The following is an 11,902-nucleotide window of genomic DNA, read 5'->3' as shown; positions in this document are numbered from 1 at the left end:
CCGTCCTGTATCACTGCAGTTCCACCCTCACTGTGCAGCCGTATTGAGTCATGACACACCCTTTTACACATGTATAGAGCCCTGACAGTTCTTTTTATACTCCTATATACATGTATAGAGCCATGACCGCTCCTCTTTATACTCCTACATACATGAATAGAGCCATAACAGGTCCCCTTTATACTTCTATATACATGTAGAGCATTGACAAGTCCTATTTATACTCCTATACACATGTATAGAGAAATGACCGGTCCTCTTTACACTCCTACATACATGTATAGAGCAATGACAGGTCCTCTTTATATTTCTACATATATGTATTGAGCCATGACACATCCTTTTATACTCCTATATGCATATATAGAGCCATGACACATTATTTTATACATGTATAGAGCCATGACAGGTCCTCTTTATACTCCTATAAACATGTGTAGAGCCATGAGAGGTCCCCTTTATACTCCTTTACATGTATAGAGCCATGACAGGTTCTTTTTCTACCCCAGTTTGCTGAAGACAAGCAGACTAAGGCCGCATACACACGCGGGGACTGTTCGCCCAAATTTGTCCGCTGAACAGTGTTTCGGCGGACAGTCCGCTCGTGTGTGGGCTTTCAGCGGACAGTTTCAGCGAACAGTCTGCTGAACAAGGTTTTTCGGAATTTCCGAAAAACTGTCCGCTGAAACTTGGTTTCAGCGAACAGTCCCCTCGTGTGTAGGCTTGTTCGTCAAACTAAGTTCCGCGCATGCTCAGAAAGGATTTACACGCCGAAAGTTGTAATGCAGTGTATAGGACGTCGTATTTTTCGTCCCGTCGTACGTGCCGTTCACGTCATCGCGCACGGTTTCAGCAAACTGTTCGTTCGTCGTGTGTGGCCATGTCCGTCCATGCTAATTTTGAGCGGACTGTTCGCTGAAACTGTTTGACGGACAAAGTTGAGCGAACAGTCCCCGCGTGTGTACGCGGCCTTAGGATATGGATTACTGGAACCATGTCCTCTGGTCTGATGAGACCAAGATACATTTATTTGGTTCAGATGGTGTGAAGCGTGTGTGGCAGCAACCAGGTGAGGAGGACAAAGACAAGTGTGTCTTGCCTACAGTCAAGTATGGTGGTGGGAGTGTCACGGTCTGGGGCTGCATGAGTGCTGCCGGTGTTCTGTCTAAAAAAGTCCGCCTATCGAATACTGTCCGCCCCGTACTGCGCAGGCGCAGTGCTTGCGCAGTATGGAGCACAAGGAGATTTGAAAAATCTCCGAAGATGAACGGCGCCTGTGCCTTGAGTCCAGGTGCAAGCCCCACCATCCAAGTGGACTGACTCTAGTAACCCAGGAACGATGAGCTGACATCACTTCCAGTTTACCTGGCTGTCATCGGCGCCATTTTTTGAAAATCAAAAGTATTCAAAAATACAGATTTTGGCGTTTTGAATGCTTTCAAGTACAGAGGAGAGGGGTTTGAAGTATTATAGACCCAAGATCTCTTCATAAAGAGGACCTGTCACTGCCTATACTGTCACAAGGGATATTTACATTCAATGTGACAACAATAAAAGTGATCAATAAAAAAAAGTTAGGCAACAGAGTATAAATGAAAAAAAATTTAAAAATTAAAAAAAAGTAAAGCAACAGTGTAAAATGTAAAATAAATAAATTACCAAATAAAAAATAAAAAAATAAAGCAACAGTGTAAAATGTAAAATAAATAAATTACCCAATAAAAAATAAAAAAGTAATGCAACAGTGTAAAAATTAAAATAAATACATTATCAAATAAAAGAAAATATAAAAGCAACAGTGTAGGAAAAAAAAAAAACATCAAAAAACGCAGACAGCGATTGTCCCACACATGTGAGGTATCGCCAAGAACATCGGCTCATGGGCAGTAATTCTAGCACCAGTCATTGGTAACCTGTAAAAGCTTTTAAAGCATCGCCTATGGATAATAAAATATACGTTGTTTGTTGCCATTGTGCAGACGTGTGCAATTTTTAAAGCATGACATGTTCGGTATCTATTTACTCGGCATAACATCATCTTTTATATTTTACAAAAAAAAAAAATTGGGTTCTGTATTGTATTTTTTTGTTTGCATTAAACGTAGCGGATGATATTTGGGACCAAATGTCACGCGCTTTGTAAATTTAGTTTATGCCTCAGGACCTTAAAGTACTGAGGGTTAATTGTGTAGGTAAGCCTTAACACCAGTCTGGTCAGGCCATGATTGATGTTCTGCCTGGTCATGTGAATGGTGAGGTGCACATGACAGGCTAGAACCAGGCCTGGTTGGATGTTTGGGTATGGCCCTCTCGGAGCCAATCAGCGGGAGTGCCGGGGCCCGCTGAGGAGTCTGGGAGGGGGTACTTAAGCAGGTGTGGGTCCCGTGTCTGGGGTTCCGGAGTTGTTCGAGAGACCCGTGTGGTCTGTTCTGGTTCCAGGACCGGGGTAGCCCTGTGAGGGGTCCCGGTGTGTTTGACACCCCGCAACATGTTCCTGTCAGTGGCCCCTGATAGACCTGCCTGGTCTGGGGTAGGGATCCATCCGTTCACGAGTCTCCGAACCTGCTGGTCCGAGGCGCGGTAACTGAGGGAGGATTCAGGGTGTCCGGGTGTGCTCTCGGCTTGGAGGGACACCACAGCTCGTGGAAGTGACCGGGGGAGGACTCTTTGGAGGAGGGCCGGTAAGTGGCATCCTGAGAAGTGCCTGGTTACTGAGATGGGAAGGACATTGGCGAGTTTACACTTTTCCAGTACCTCAAAGAAAGCGGGAAACATTCCAGGTACGGTTGGAAAAAGGTTCCTGTTTATCTTCAGTTGATTGTTCAAATTTTGAGTCAACGTGCTGACTGCCATGATCTCTGGCTAGAGGTCTGTTCAGCCTTGAAGTACCCAGCTGCGAGTGGCTACTCTCTGGGTGGAAGTAGAGACTTTGTTAAACCTGCAGTTCAAGGTGCCTGAGTTCTTCATCCGTGCCCTCTGTTCCCAAAAAGACTGTGTTTTCTGAAAGTTCTACTGCAAAATAAAATCTTTTGAAAGGACTTTATCTGTGTCAGTGTACAAGTCGTTGGGTATCAACCCTGGGAACCCCTAGACGCTGAAGAGCAGGCCAGGAGAAGGTAACCGGTAAGCCCATTAAGTCAAGTCCGCCCTGCAACAGGTTATGGCCGCTACACAAAATTTTGAAAGTGCATTTTTTCCCTCAAAAACGGTGTTTGAAAAACTGCTGCACAAATACCTAATGTTACCAAAAAGAAAAAAAAATTGCAAAACCCAAAAATATTCTTTAGGAATCTCCTGCTTTAAAAATATATATATAATGTTTGGGGGTTCTAAGTAATTTTCTAGCAAAAAAAAAAAAAAAAAATATATATATATATAATATATATATATATATATATATATATATATATATATATATATAACAAAACCGATTTTCACATGTAAACAAAAAGTGCCAGTGGTTAATTGCGCACGGTAAGCACGATGCAACAATGTTGCGTAATCAGATTAATAACGTAATCGCACGACTGCTGATCGTTCGTGTAGCGCAGTGATGGTGAACCTTGGCACCCTAGGTGTTTTGGAACTACATTTCCCATGATGCTCATGCACTCTGCAGTGTAGTGGAGCATCATGGGAAATGTAGTTCCAAAACATCTGGGGTGCCAAGGTTCGCCATCACTGGTGTAGCGCCCTACTGATTGTGACACAAGAAAAGCGATTGATTGCAGAGATTTTGTGTCTGATCACAGCCAGCGTAGCCCTCCCCCTTTTATATGATATTCTCTACATGGTACATTGGTGTTTATACATCAGAACTTTTTTACTGATGTGATTTGTTACATTTGAAATGCAATTTAAGAAAAGAAGAAAAAAAAAAATCTTCAACTAAAGAACTACAAGTCCCATCATTCCCTGGAAAGTCTGTGATCGTGTGTGTGTGTGTGTGTGTGTGTGTGTGTGTGTGGAGGGGGGGGTGCCAGTCACATGACTTGCAGGGTGTCAGTTAGCAGTTCTGACCAGTAGGGTGAGTCTTTGTAGCAGTGTGAGTGTTGCTTTGTGTTGTCATAGTCACAGCTGAGCTCAGAGGGAGAGATCTTCTGCTGCAGCTCAGATCACACCATGCTGCGTTCAGCACCGACCCCTCTCTACTACCTGCTGCTGCTTCTACCTGCCCAGTGCCTGTCCCAGTCCACCTCCATCCCCTTCCTCCAGCCTGGCAATTGTTCCAGCAGCCAGTTCTACAATGTGGCCAAATATTCCTGCAACGCATGCAATCAAGGGATCCAGGCATCGGACGGTAAGTTATGGAGGAGGGGGGAGGGGGCATCAATCTACAATCTCATGTCTGTGGGGTCAGGTACCCCCCACAACTCCACCCATCTCACTGTCTGGTTAGAAAACCTTTTTTTTTTTTTTTTTTTTTACGGAAATAGAAGACCTTTTCTGATCACGATTATTCTGCCCCGACGTGTCCGCCTGCGTCCCGTCAGAATTTGTCGTCCGATCGCTCATAGAACACACATGCAGATCGTATAATTACCATTGTTTGTGTTTTGATTGTTCATTTATTCTAAAATGTATCCAAACCCAAAACTTTTCTAGTGCACGGGTTATACTGGCCATACACTATACGAATAATCGGGCAAAAATCGGTCATTTAGTCAGTTCGTTCGTTTTTTCGGCCAGTAAATGGGCACAAATCGGTAATCGGTTGGGGGCATTTTTTGGAGTAGAAAAAACAACAAAGGACAAGTTTGGAAATTTTCTCCCTGATCGAACGATAAATTGAAAAGGTTAATGTGTTTCCCGGTCAAAACTGTTTGCACTAGGTAAAAAAACTAACAAAAAACAGATTCATTTATGTCCGTTGAACGATTTATCGGTCATTACATGTTGGTACTATCGTTTTCTCTCACGACCGAATGTTCGTTTTTCGAAAAATGGATTCGCGAGTTTTTCTTATAGTGTATGGCCAGTAGGGATGAGCTCATGCGTGTTCGCATTGGAGCACGTGCAGAGCCTGCCAGGAAGTCAGCGCAGCGATGCGCTAATCACAGGCAGTGAGACATTGCCTGATCTCTGCAGCCGCACATCGGGGCAGTGTCTCACTGCCTGTGATTAGCGCAGCGCCGACTTCCTGGCGGGCTCTGCATGTGCTCCAATGCGAACACGCCTGAGCTCATCCCTAATGGCCAGCATTAGGCAAGGCCATACATGGATGAATTTCGAAAGAATTTTCTTTTGAAAAATCGGAAATTGAACTTTAACCAGACACTGATAAAAGTCACAAGACTGCTAAATACTGCTGATGAGAAAAGGTATTTATCAGTTTATATTTACTAAAATAAATGCATTTCCATGTTCTGTGTAGTGTGTGAGACTAGATATAGTGAATGCAGAGTCCGGGGGTTTAGTAACACTTTCATCGTTTTTTTTTTTCGTTTTTTTTTTCTTTTTTATTAAATTTAAAAACTTTTACCAACGCCTCCCTTTTTTTATTTATTTATTTGTTTTTTACATTTTATTAACTCTCTGCTGGCCTAACTCTATTCATTGGCAATTTTATATCTATTGCCCACATATTATTCTCTGCTGGGAAGTGAGCACTGCAACCCAGCGCTGAAAAATAAGGGATCTGATCCCTGAGCCACCATGCCCCCCTCCCCCAACACACACACACACCGCTCTTCCATTGTTTGTATTTAAATTGCTTGAAAAGAATAAAGGATTAGAAAACAGGAAGTTTGAATAATTAGAAGAAAAGAGAATCTCACTGTGATTGTTAATGATTCCAGGTGTGAGATGTACGTGTCCGAGCGGCTCCGCCGTGACAACCCTCGGATCCCCGCAGGTCACCTGTACCCAGTGCACGGCGGTAAGTCATAGAGGGTCGGGGGCTTATTCTACTGACATGTCCTTGCTAACCCAAAGGTGTCACAAATAAAACTAAGCTGATCAAACCTCCGGTCTCCCCTTCAGTCTTGCACAGTTGTAGCGGCTCCCCTCCTGGACTGAAATGGCTTACTCTGATTTCACCGCACACTGTGAGCTTCTAGAAGCTGCAGCGGGCCCGCCCCTTTTTAATCTTTGGATTTCAATATTGAAAGCTCAGCATCACATGTGGGCAGCGCAGCTGTCCTAGGAACGCCCACTCCTCCAGACTGAAACCCACCCATCAGAGCAATGTTTTGCATAACTCCTCCCACTGCTTGCATCAGGACTGAGGGAAGCGGTGTGGTGCTGACTTTTAATAAGCCCGCAATGTTGGCCGCCCGAAGCCGATACGTCCATCGGATCGGGTCCCAGGGCCGCCATTCCAACTAAGGGAAACAGGCAGTGGAGCTTTGCGGCTTTCCTACTGCGCATGCCCGAGCCGCGTGGCGCTTTGTGAATGACCGGCTGTGTTCTGGGACACACACAGGTCCCAGAAGACAGTGTGCCCCATTCCCCAGAAGACAACGTTAGGAGGAGAAGAATGAAGACTACCGTGGAATAGCAAGTGGCAGATTAGGACGATCTGCCTAGCAACAGCCCATTTCTGGTAAGTAAAAAAAAAGATCTTTTTCTTTTTATGCAATTTCTTTTTTTAGGGTGGACCTCCGCTTTAAAGAGGAGCTTTAGGCTCCTTCAGAAAAAATTTAAAGTTAGCAGCTACAAATACTGTAGCTGCTGACTTTAAACCCCTTAGAGCGGGTGTTCTGCGCAATAGTGCCCTCTATCGAAAAATGCCTGCTCTGTGCTGCTCGTCTGTCATACGTAAAGGCACAACAGCGATTTCCTGATCAGAGACAATAGCCGATGAGCGCCGAGGGACAGAATTTTTCTCCAATTCTGCCTCGCACTTGCAGGGCGCGTTCAGTGTTGTGAAGGGCGGGATTTTTTTTGTGTTGATGTGCGGGTTCAGTGCTGCAAAGGGACAATGCTATTCTCCGATTATGTACACAATGTATGCAGCACTGGACCCGCCCATCAACACAAAAAACCCGCCCTTCACAACACTGAACGCGCCCTGCAAGTGCGAGGCGGAATTGGAGAAAAATTCTGTCCCTCGGCGCTCGTCGGCTATTGTCTCTGATCAGGAAATCGCTGTTGTGCCTTTACGTATGGCACACGCGCAGCACAGAGCAGGCATTTTTCGATAGAGGGCACTATTGCACAAAAAACCCGCCCTTCACAACACTGAACACCCCCCGCAAGTGTGAGGCAGAATCGGAGAATAATTCTGTCCCTTGGCGCTCGCTGGCTATTTCCAACGCACTGCGCATGCGCCGCCACAACAGCTGATCTGGAATTCAGCTGTTGTTCCTTTCCGTAACTGCGTATGCGCAGCCCGGAGCAGGCATTTTTTGATAGAGGGCACTCACTATTTGTCAGAAAGGGCTTGAGAACACCGGGTGGTGGGGCTTATAGTCATGTGGTTGGCTGTCACGGTAGCCACATGACTATAAGCCCCGCCTCCCAGCGTTCTTAATTCTAGCAATTGCAAGCAGCGAATGGTAGATTTCAGTTAGCTGCTGGTAACTGTGCCGGGAGCGTGCAAGGTGCGCGCTCTCGGCACAACGCTTTTGCAGTTATGCGGCCGCTTGGCGCCAAGGCCCGGTCACCAAGAGGCTGCATATTTGCATTTTCTCGGTGTCTAGGGGTTATGTAACTTACCTGTCCAGGGATCCCATGATGTCCTCATCCGAGCCAATTCGTCAATTGGCTTCGGGTGGAGGAGCCAGCATCTCAAGTAAGGGAAACAGGAAGTGAAGCCTTGCGGCTTCACAGCCTGTTATCTACTGTGCATGCTCTGCGCCTTGTGAATGGTCCTGTAGTCTTCTGGGACCTGTGATGTGTCCCAGAAGACTGCCGGAGAAGGGGGGGAGGGGTACTTCCATCGGAGTTTGCCGTGGTGCATCTGAGCCAGAAGTGGGAACGGGTACCTGTCAAAACCAGGTTTTGACAGGTACCCCCCCGAAAAAAAAAAAGTGCCTAATGTGTTAGGGGTGGGGTGGGGTGGGGGTGGTGTGCAAACAAGCGGAGCTTCCCCTTTTGGGTTGAGCAAATACTGAGGCCGGGGGGCTGTGATGTTATTAGGAAGCTATGTACAGCCCCCTGCTGGCCTGTCCTACCAGCCATCATCTGCCTGCATTGCATAGAGAAGCACAGAGACCCGGGGATGATGTTGCTGAGTCTAAAATTAGACAAAAATGTTTTATTTAAAAATGTATTAAACAATTTGATTGGCGGAGGGGTCAAAAAATAATCAAAATGAAACTTCAGCTTTAAAATTGATATTTGGGGAATAAAAAGAACACATTTCCCATGTTTTGTGTCTTCTGCAAGTACGGAAAAATACCGGCTGATCTACCAGAAATCCGATGAGCTCTGAGCTTCTTGCAGTGAGCTGACAACACTGTCATTGGGGCCTGAAATCCAAAGCGGTGTTATTAGCCATACCTCAGCTCTCCACTGCTGGACTATAGGACCCCTCCCTCTCTCCTCCTCCTCTCCATACGTTGGGGGATGTTCTGTTGTCCAGCAGGCGGGGCTATCAAAGTTGCTTAATATTTCAGTGCAGCTGAGGCAGCGTTGTCAGCTTACTACAGGAAGTTTGTCGCTCACTGGATTTCTGACGGATCAAAGAGTTTTCTGTATTTGCGATAAAAGAGAGAAATATTTATTTATTGCAGAGATGGACTGAATGTGTGTTTTTTTTTTTTTTTTTTTTTCTAATTTATTTTAAACAGAAAAATTCCTCCCAACATTCAGATAATCATATTTTTAAAAGATATGCTGAGAAATCAGGGTTTCCAAACAACTGACTGCGCAGAAATACAGAAATCTGATTGGTTGCCATAGATGAGGGCTGTATACCATGTTGCTAATGGGTGTTGGTAAAAATGACTAATCCCGTTTTTCTGTCCCAGCAGGCACAGAAGGTTTCCCTCGACCAGAGAGTCTGTCTGAATTGTAACGCAAGTACATGTGCGTGTGGAAGCGGAGCTGTGAGTGGTAAGGAGACGAGTCATGTGAACGGTAATGAGGAGCACTAATGATGAGTGTAAGCTCCTCTGCTGCAGAGACTGAAGTGACTGGCTCAGTGTACAGCACTGCGGTATATGTCAGAGCTATTTAAATGCATAATAATAGAAGTGTGTGACTGTGGTGGGATATTAGAGCGTAAGCTCTTCTGGTGCAGAGACTGATGTGACTGACTCGGTGTTCTCTGTACAGCACTGCGGTATATGTCAGAGCTATTTAAAGCGGAGTTCCACCCTAAAGTGGACCTTCCGCTCATTGGACCAATTGGCACCTTTCAGGGGGGAGGGGGGTGCAGGTACCTGTACAGTACAGGTATCTGCACCCACTTCCGGCGTAGATTCTCCCCTTTCCGCAGAATCTACGCCCCTTTCCGAAGGTCCCCCGCTGCCTGCTGGGAAACACACGGATCCCAGAGACAGCGGGGACCATCCTTATTGTGCAGCGCGACTCGCGCATGCGCAGTAGGGAACCGGGAAATGAAGCCTGATTCCCATACCCAAGATGGCGGCGGCAGCACCCGAGAGACGATCGAGAGATTGGCTTCGGGTGCCGACATCGCGGGCGCGCTGGGCGGGTAAGTGTCATTATTTTAAAAGTCAGCAGCAGCAGTATTTGTAGCTGCTGGCTTTAAAAAAAAAAAAAAAAGGCGGACTCCCGCTTTAAATGTATAATAATAATATTGTGTGGCTGTGGTAGGCCATTAGAGTGTAAGCTCGTCTGGTGCAAAGACTGATGTGACGTGCTCAGTGTTCTCTGTACAGCCCCATGGTATATGTCAGAGCTATATAAACATATAAGAATAATAGTGTGATTGTTGTGGACATTAGAGTGTAAGCTCCTCTGGCACAAAGACTGATGTGACGGGCTCGGTGTTCTCTGTACAGCACTATATATGTCAGAGCTATATAAATGTGTAATTGTAGTAATAGAGTGTGACTGTGGGGGAGATTAGAGTGTAAGCTCCTTTGATGCAGAGACTGATGTGACTGGCTCAGTGTTCTCTGTACAACACTGCAGTATATATCAGAGTTATTTAAATGTATAATATTAATATTGTGTGGCTGTGGTAGGCCATTAGAGTGTAAGCTCCTTTGGTGCAGAGATATGACGGGTTCAATGTTCTCTGTACAGCACTGTATGTCAGAGCTATAATAATAAGTGTGTGACTGTGGGGGGGACATTAGAGTGTAAGCTCCTCTGGTACAGAGATGATGTGGAAGGTTCGGTGTTTTCTGTACAGCACTGCGGTATATGTCAGAGCTATGTGAATTAATAACTTCATATTTTTTGTGTATTTTAGAAGAAGATTATATGACTCTAACTTCCGCATGCGTAACGTGTACAGGAAACACAATGCCAAATGGTGTCGGCGATCAGTAAGTAAAATCTCACAATATACAGAATTGGAGGATACAGATTGTCAGCTATGCTGCTGTTGAAACAATTTACCATCTTTTTTGTGTTATCGGCGATCAGTTGTCTATTGGTATTCGCGTTACATAAAAACACAGTTTTTCCGCACAGTGGGGGAGGGGAGGTCTCATGTACAATACAACTCTTTAGTTCGATCTCCTGTACGTATTTTCGCTGATTGTCTCTGCATCGTTACAATGTATCGCTGTGTGTTCTAGGTGTGTTCTGTGCCCGCCCACTTACCGCTCTAACTGCTTCTGTCCGACAGCCAATCAGGTAACAGGATTCATCCAGCAGCGACCCCCTTTTTTTTCCCCATTGGTTCTCCAAAATAACTTTTTATATTCTCTCTCTCTCTTTGCAGATTGGCGGTGTTTGTGTCTCGTCCCCACAGGTAATTAATTCCCATCGGTGACAACTAACTGAACGTGTAGACGATGAGGTCATAATACTAGAAGACTCCGCCCCCTTGTCCAGTATATATTAAATTTACTAGGCATTATTTAGTAGATCACATGTATTGGGGGGAGTGTGAGTATTTTATGTAGTGCCAACAATTTACATAGCGTTTTATATATATTGTACATTCACATCAGTCAATGCGCTCAAGGAGCTTACAATCTAAGGTCCCTAACTCATACATACACACACATATATATATATATATATAATATATTATACATACTAGGGCCAATTTAGATAGGAGTCAGTTAACCCAGCATATGTATGGAGTGTGGGGGGGGGAACTCACACAAGCACAAGGGGTGCATGCACACTCCATGCATATAGTGTCCTGCTAGAGATCTGAGCCTGGGACCCCAGTGTTAGAAGACACTGGCAGAAATGCTAACCACTAAGCCAGTGTGCTGCCCTATAAATATTTAAATAGAGAATGACCATTTTACCCATGAACTGACTCAGTTGACACAAGAGGTTTGTTTTACTAAAAATCTGCGCAACTCTGAAAAGAAACCCGCTTCCAGTAAAAAATGGGGGAAGGGAGGGGTAACAAACCCCGGGACTTTAACAGTATTCAAAGATAGAAACAAGGTAAAGGCACAATTGCAGCATCAATAAAATTTTATCTTTTATTATAAAAGTTAAAAAAAATTAGGAAATGGAACCATCCATATCAAATCTATAAGTTCCACAGAAAGGCATATAAACAAGCAATACCACTCAACATGTTTCGCTCTTTGCGCTTCTTCAGGAATTTCTGGCAGGATGTATATTATGCTAGGGATAACAAAAAGGCATGGATGAAATCTCATGTTGATTGTTTGTTTGGCATAACAAACAAACAAATAAATCACTATAGGCATATTGGCAGTCTTTATTACAATCTGCTTCCAGGTGTCAGCCCTCGTTCACACTGAAGCTGGGTTCACATTGGTGTGATGTCAGACATGCATGTGATTCGCACCGCACTGCTGTGCAAATCACATGCAATGTCTGTGCA

General features: G+C 44.8%; 1 protein-coding gene across 1 annotated transcript in view; it reads left to right on the top strand.

The window, feature by feature from the left end:
* Positions 1-4,053: 4,053 nt before the first annotated feature.
* LOC143928420 (meckelin-like) overlaps positions 4,054-11,902 on the top strand; it is a 50,613-nt gene continuing 42,764 nt past the window's right edge. The window contains exons 1-6 of the mRNA XM_077453339.1: positions 4,054-4,300; positions 5,799-5,878; positions 8,919-9,000; positions 10,331-10,406; positions 10,662-10,719; positions 10,808-10,837. Coding sequence (XP_077309465.1) covers positions 4,123-4,300; positions 5,799-5,878; positions 8,919-9,000; positions 10,331-10,406; positions 10,662-10,719; positions 10,808-10,837 — 504 coding nt within the window. The 5' untranslated portion in view covers positions 4,054-4,122. The remainder of the gene's footprint in view (positions 4,301-5,798; positions 5,879-8,918; positions 9,001-10,330; positions 10,407-10,661; positions 10,720-10,807; positions 10,838-11,902) is intronic.

The sequence above is a fragment of the Lithobates pipiens genome, unplaced genomic scaffold, assembly GCF_037356315.1.
Source record: "Lithobates pipiens isolate NorthernLeopardFrog02 unplaced genomic scaffold, aLitPip1_a1.2 Scaffold_10, whole genome shotgun sequence".
NCBI classification, from domain to species: Eukaryota; Metazoa; Chordata; class Amphibia; order Anura; family Ranidae; genus Lithobates; species Lithobates pipiens.
This window is presented reverse-complemented; position numbering and strand designations above follow the sequence as displayed.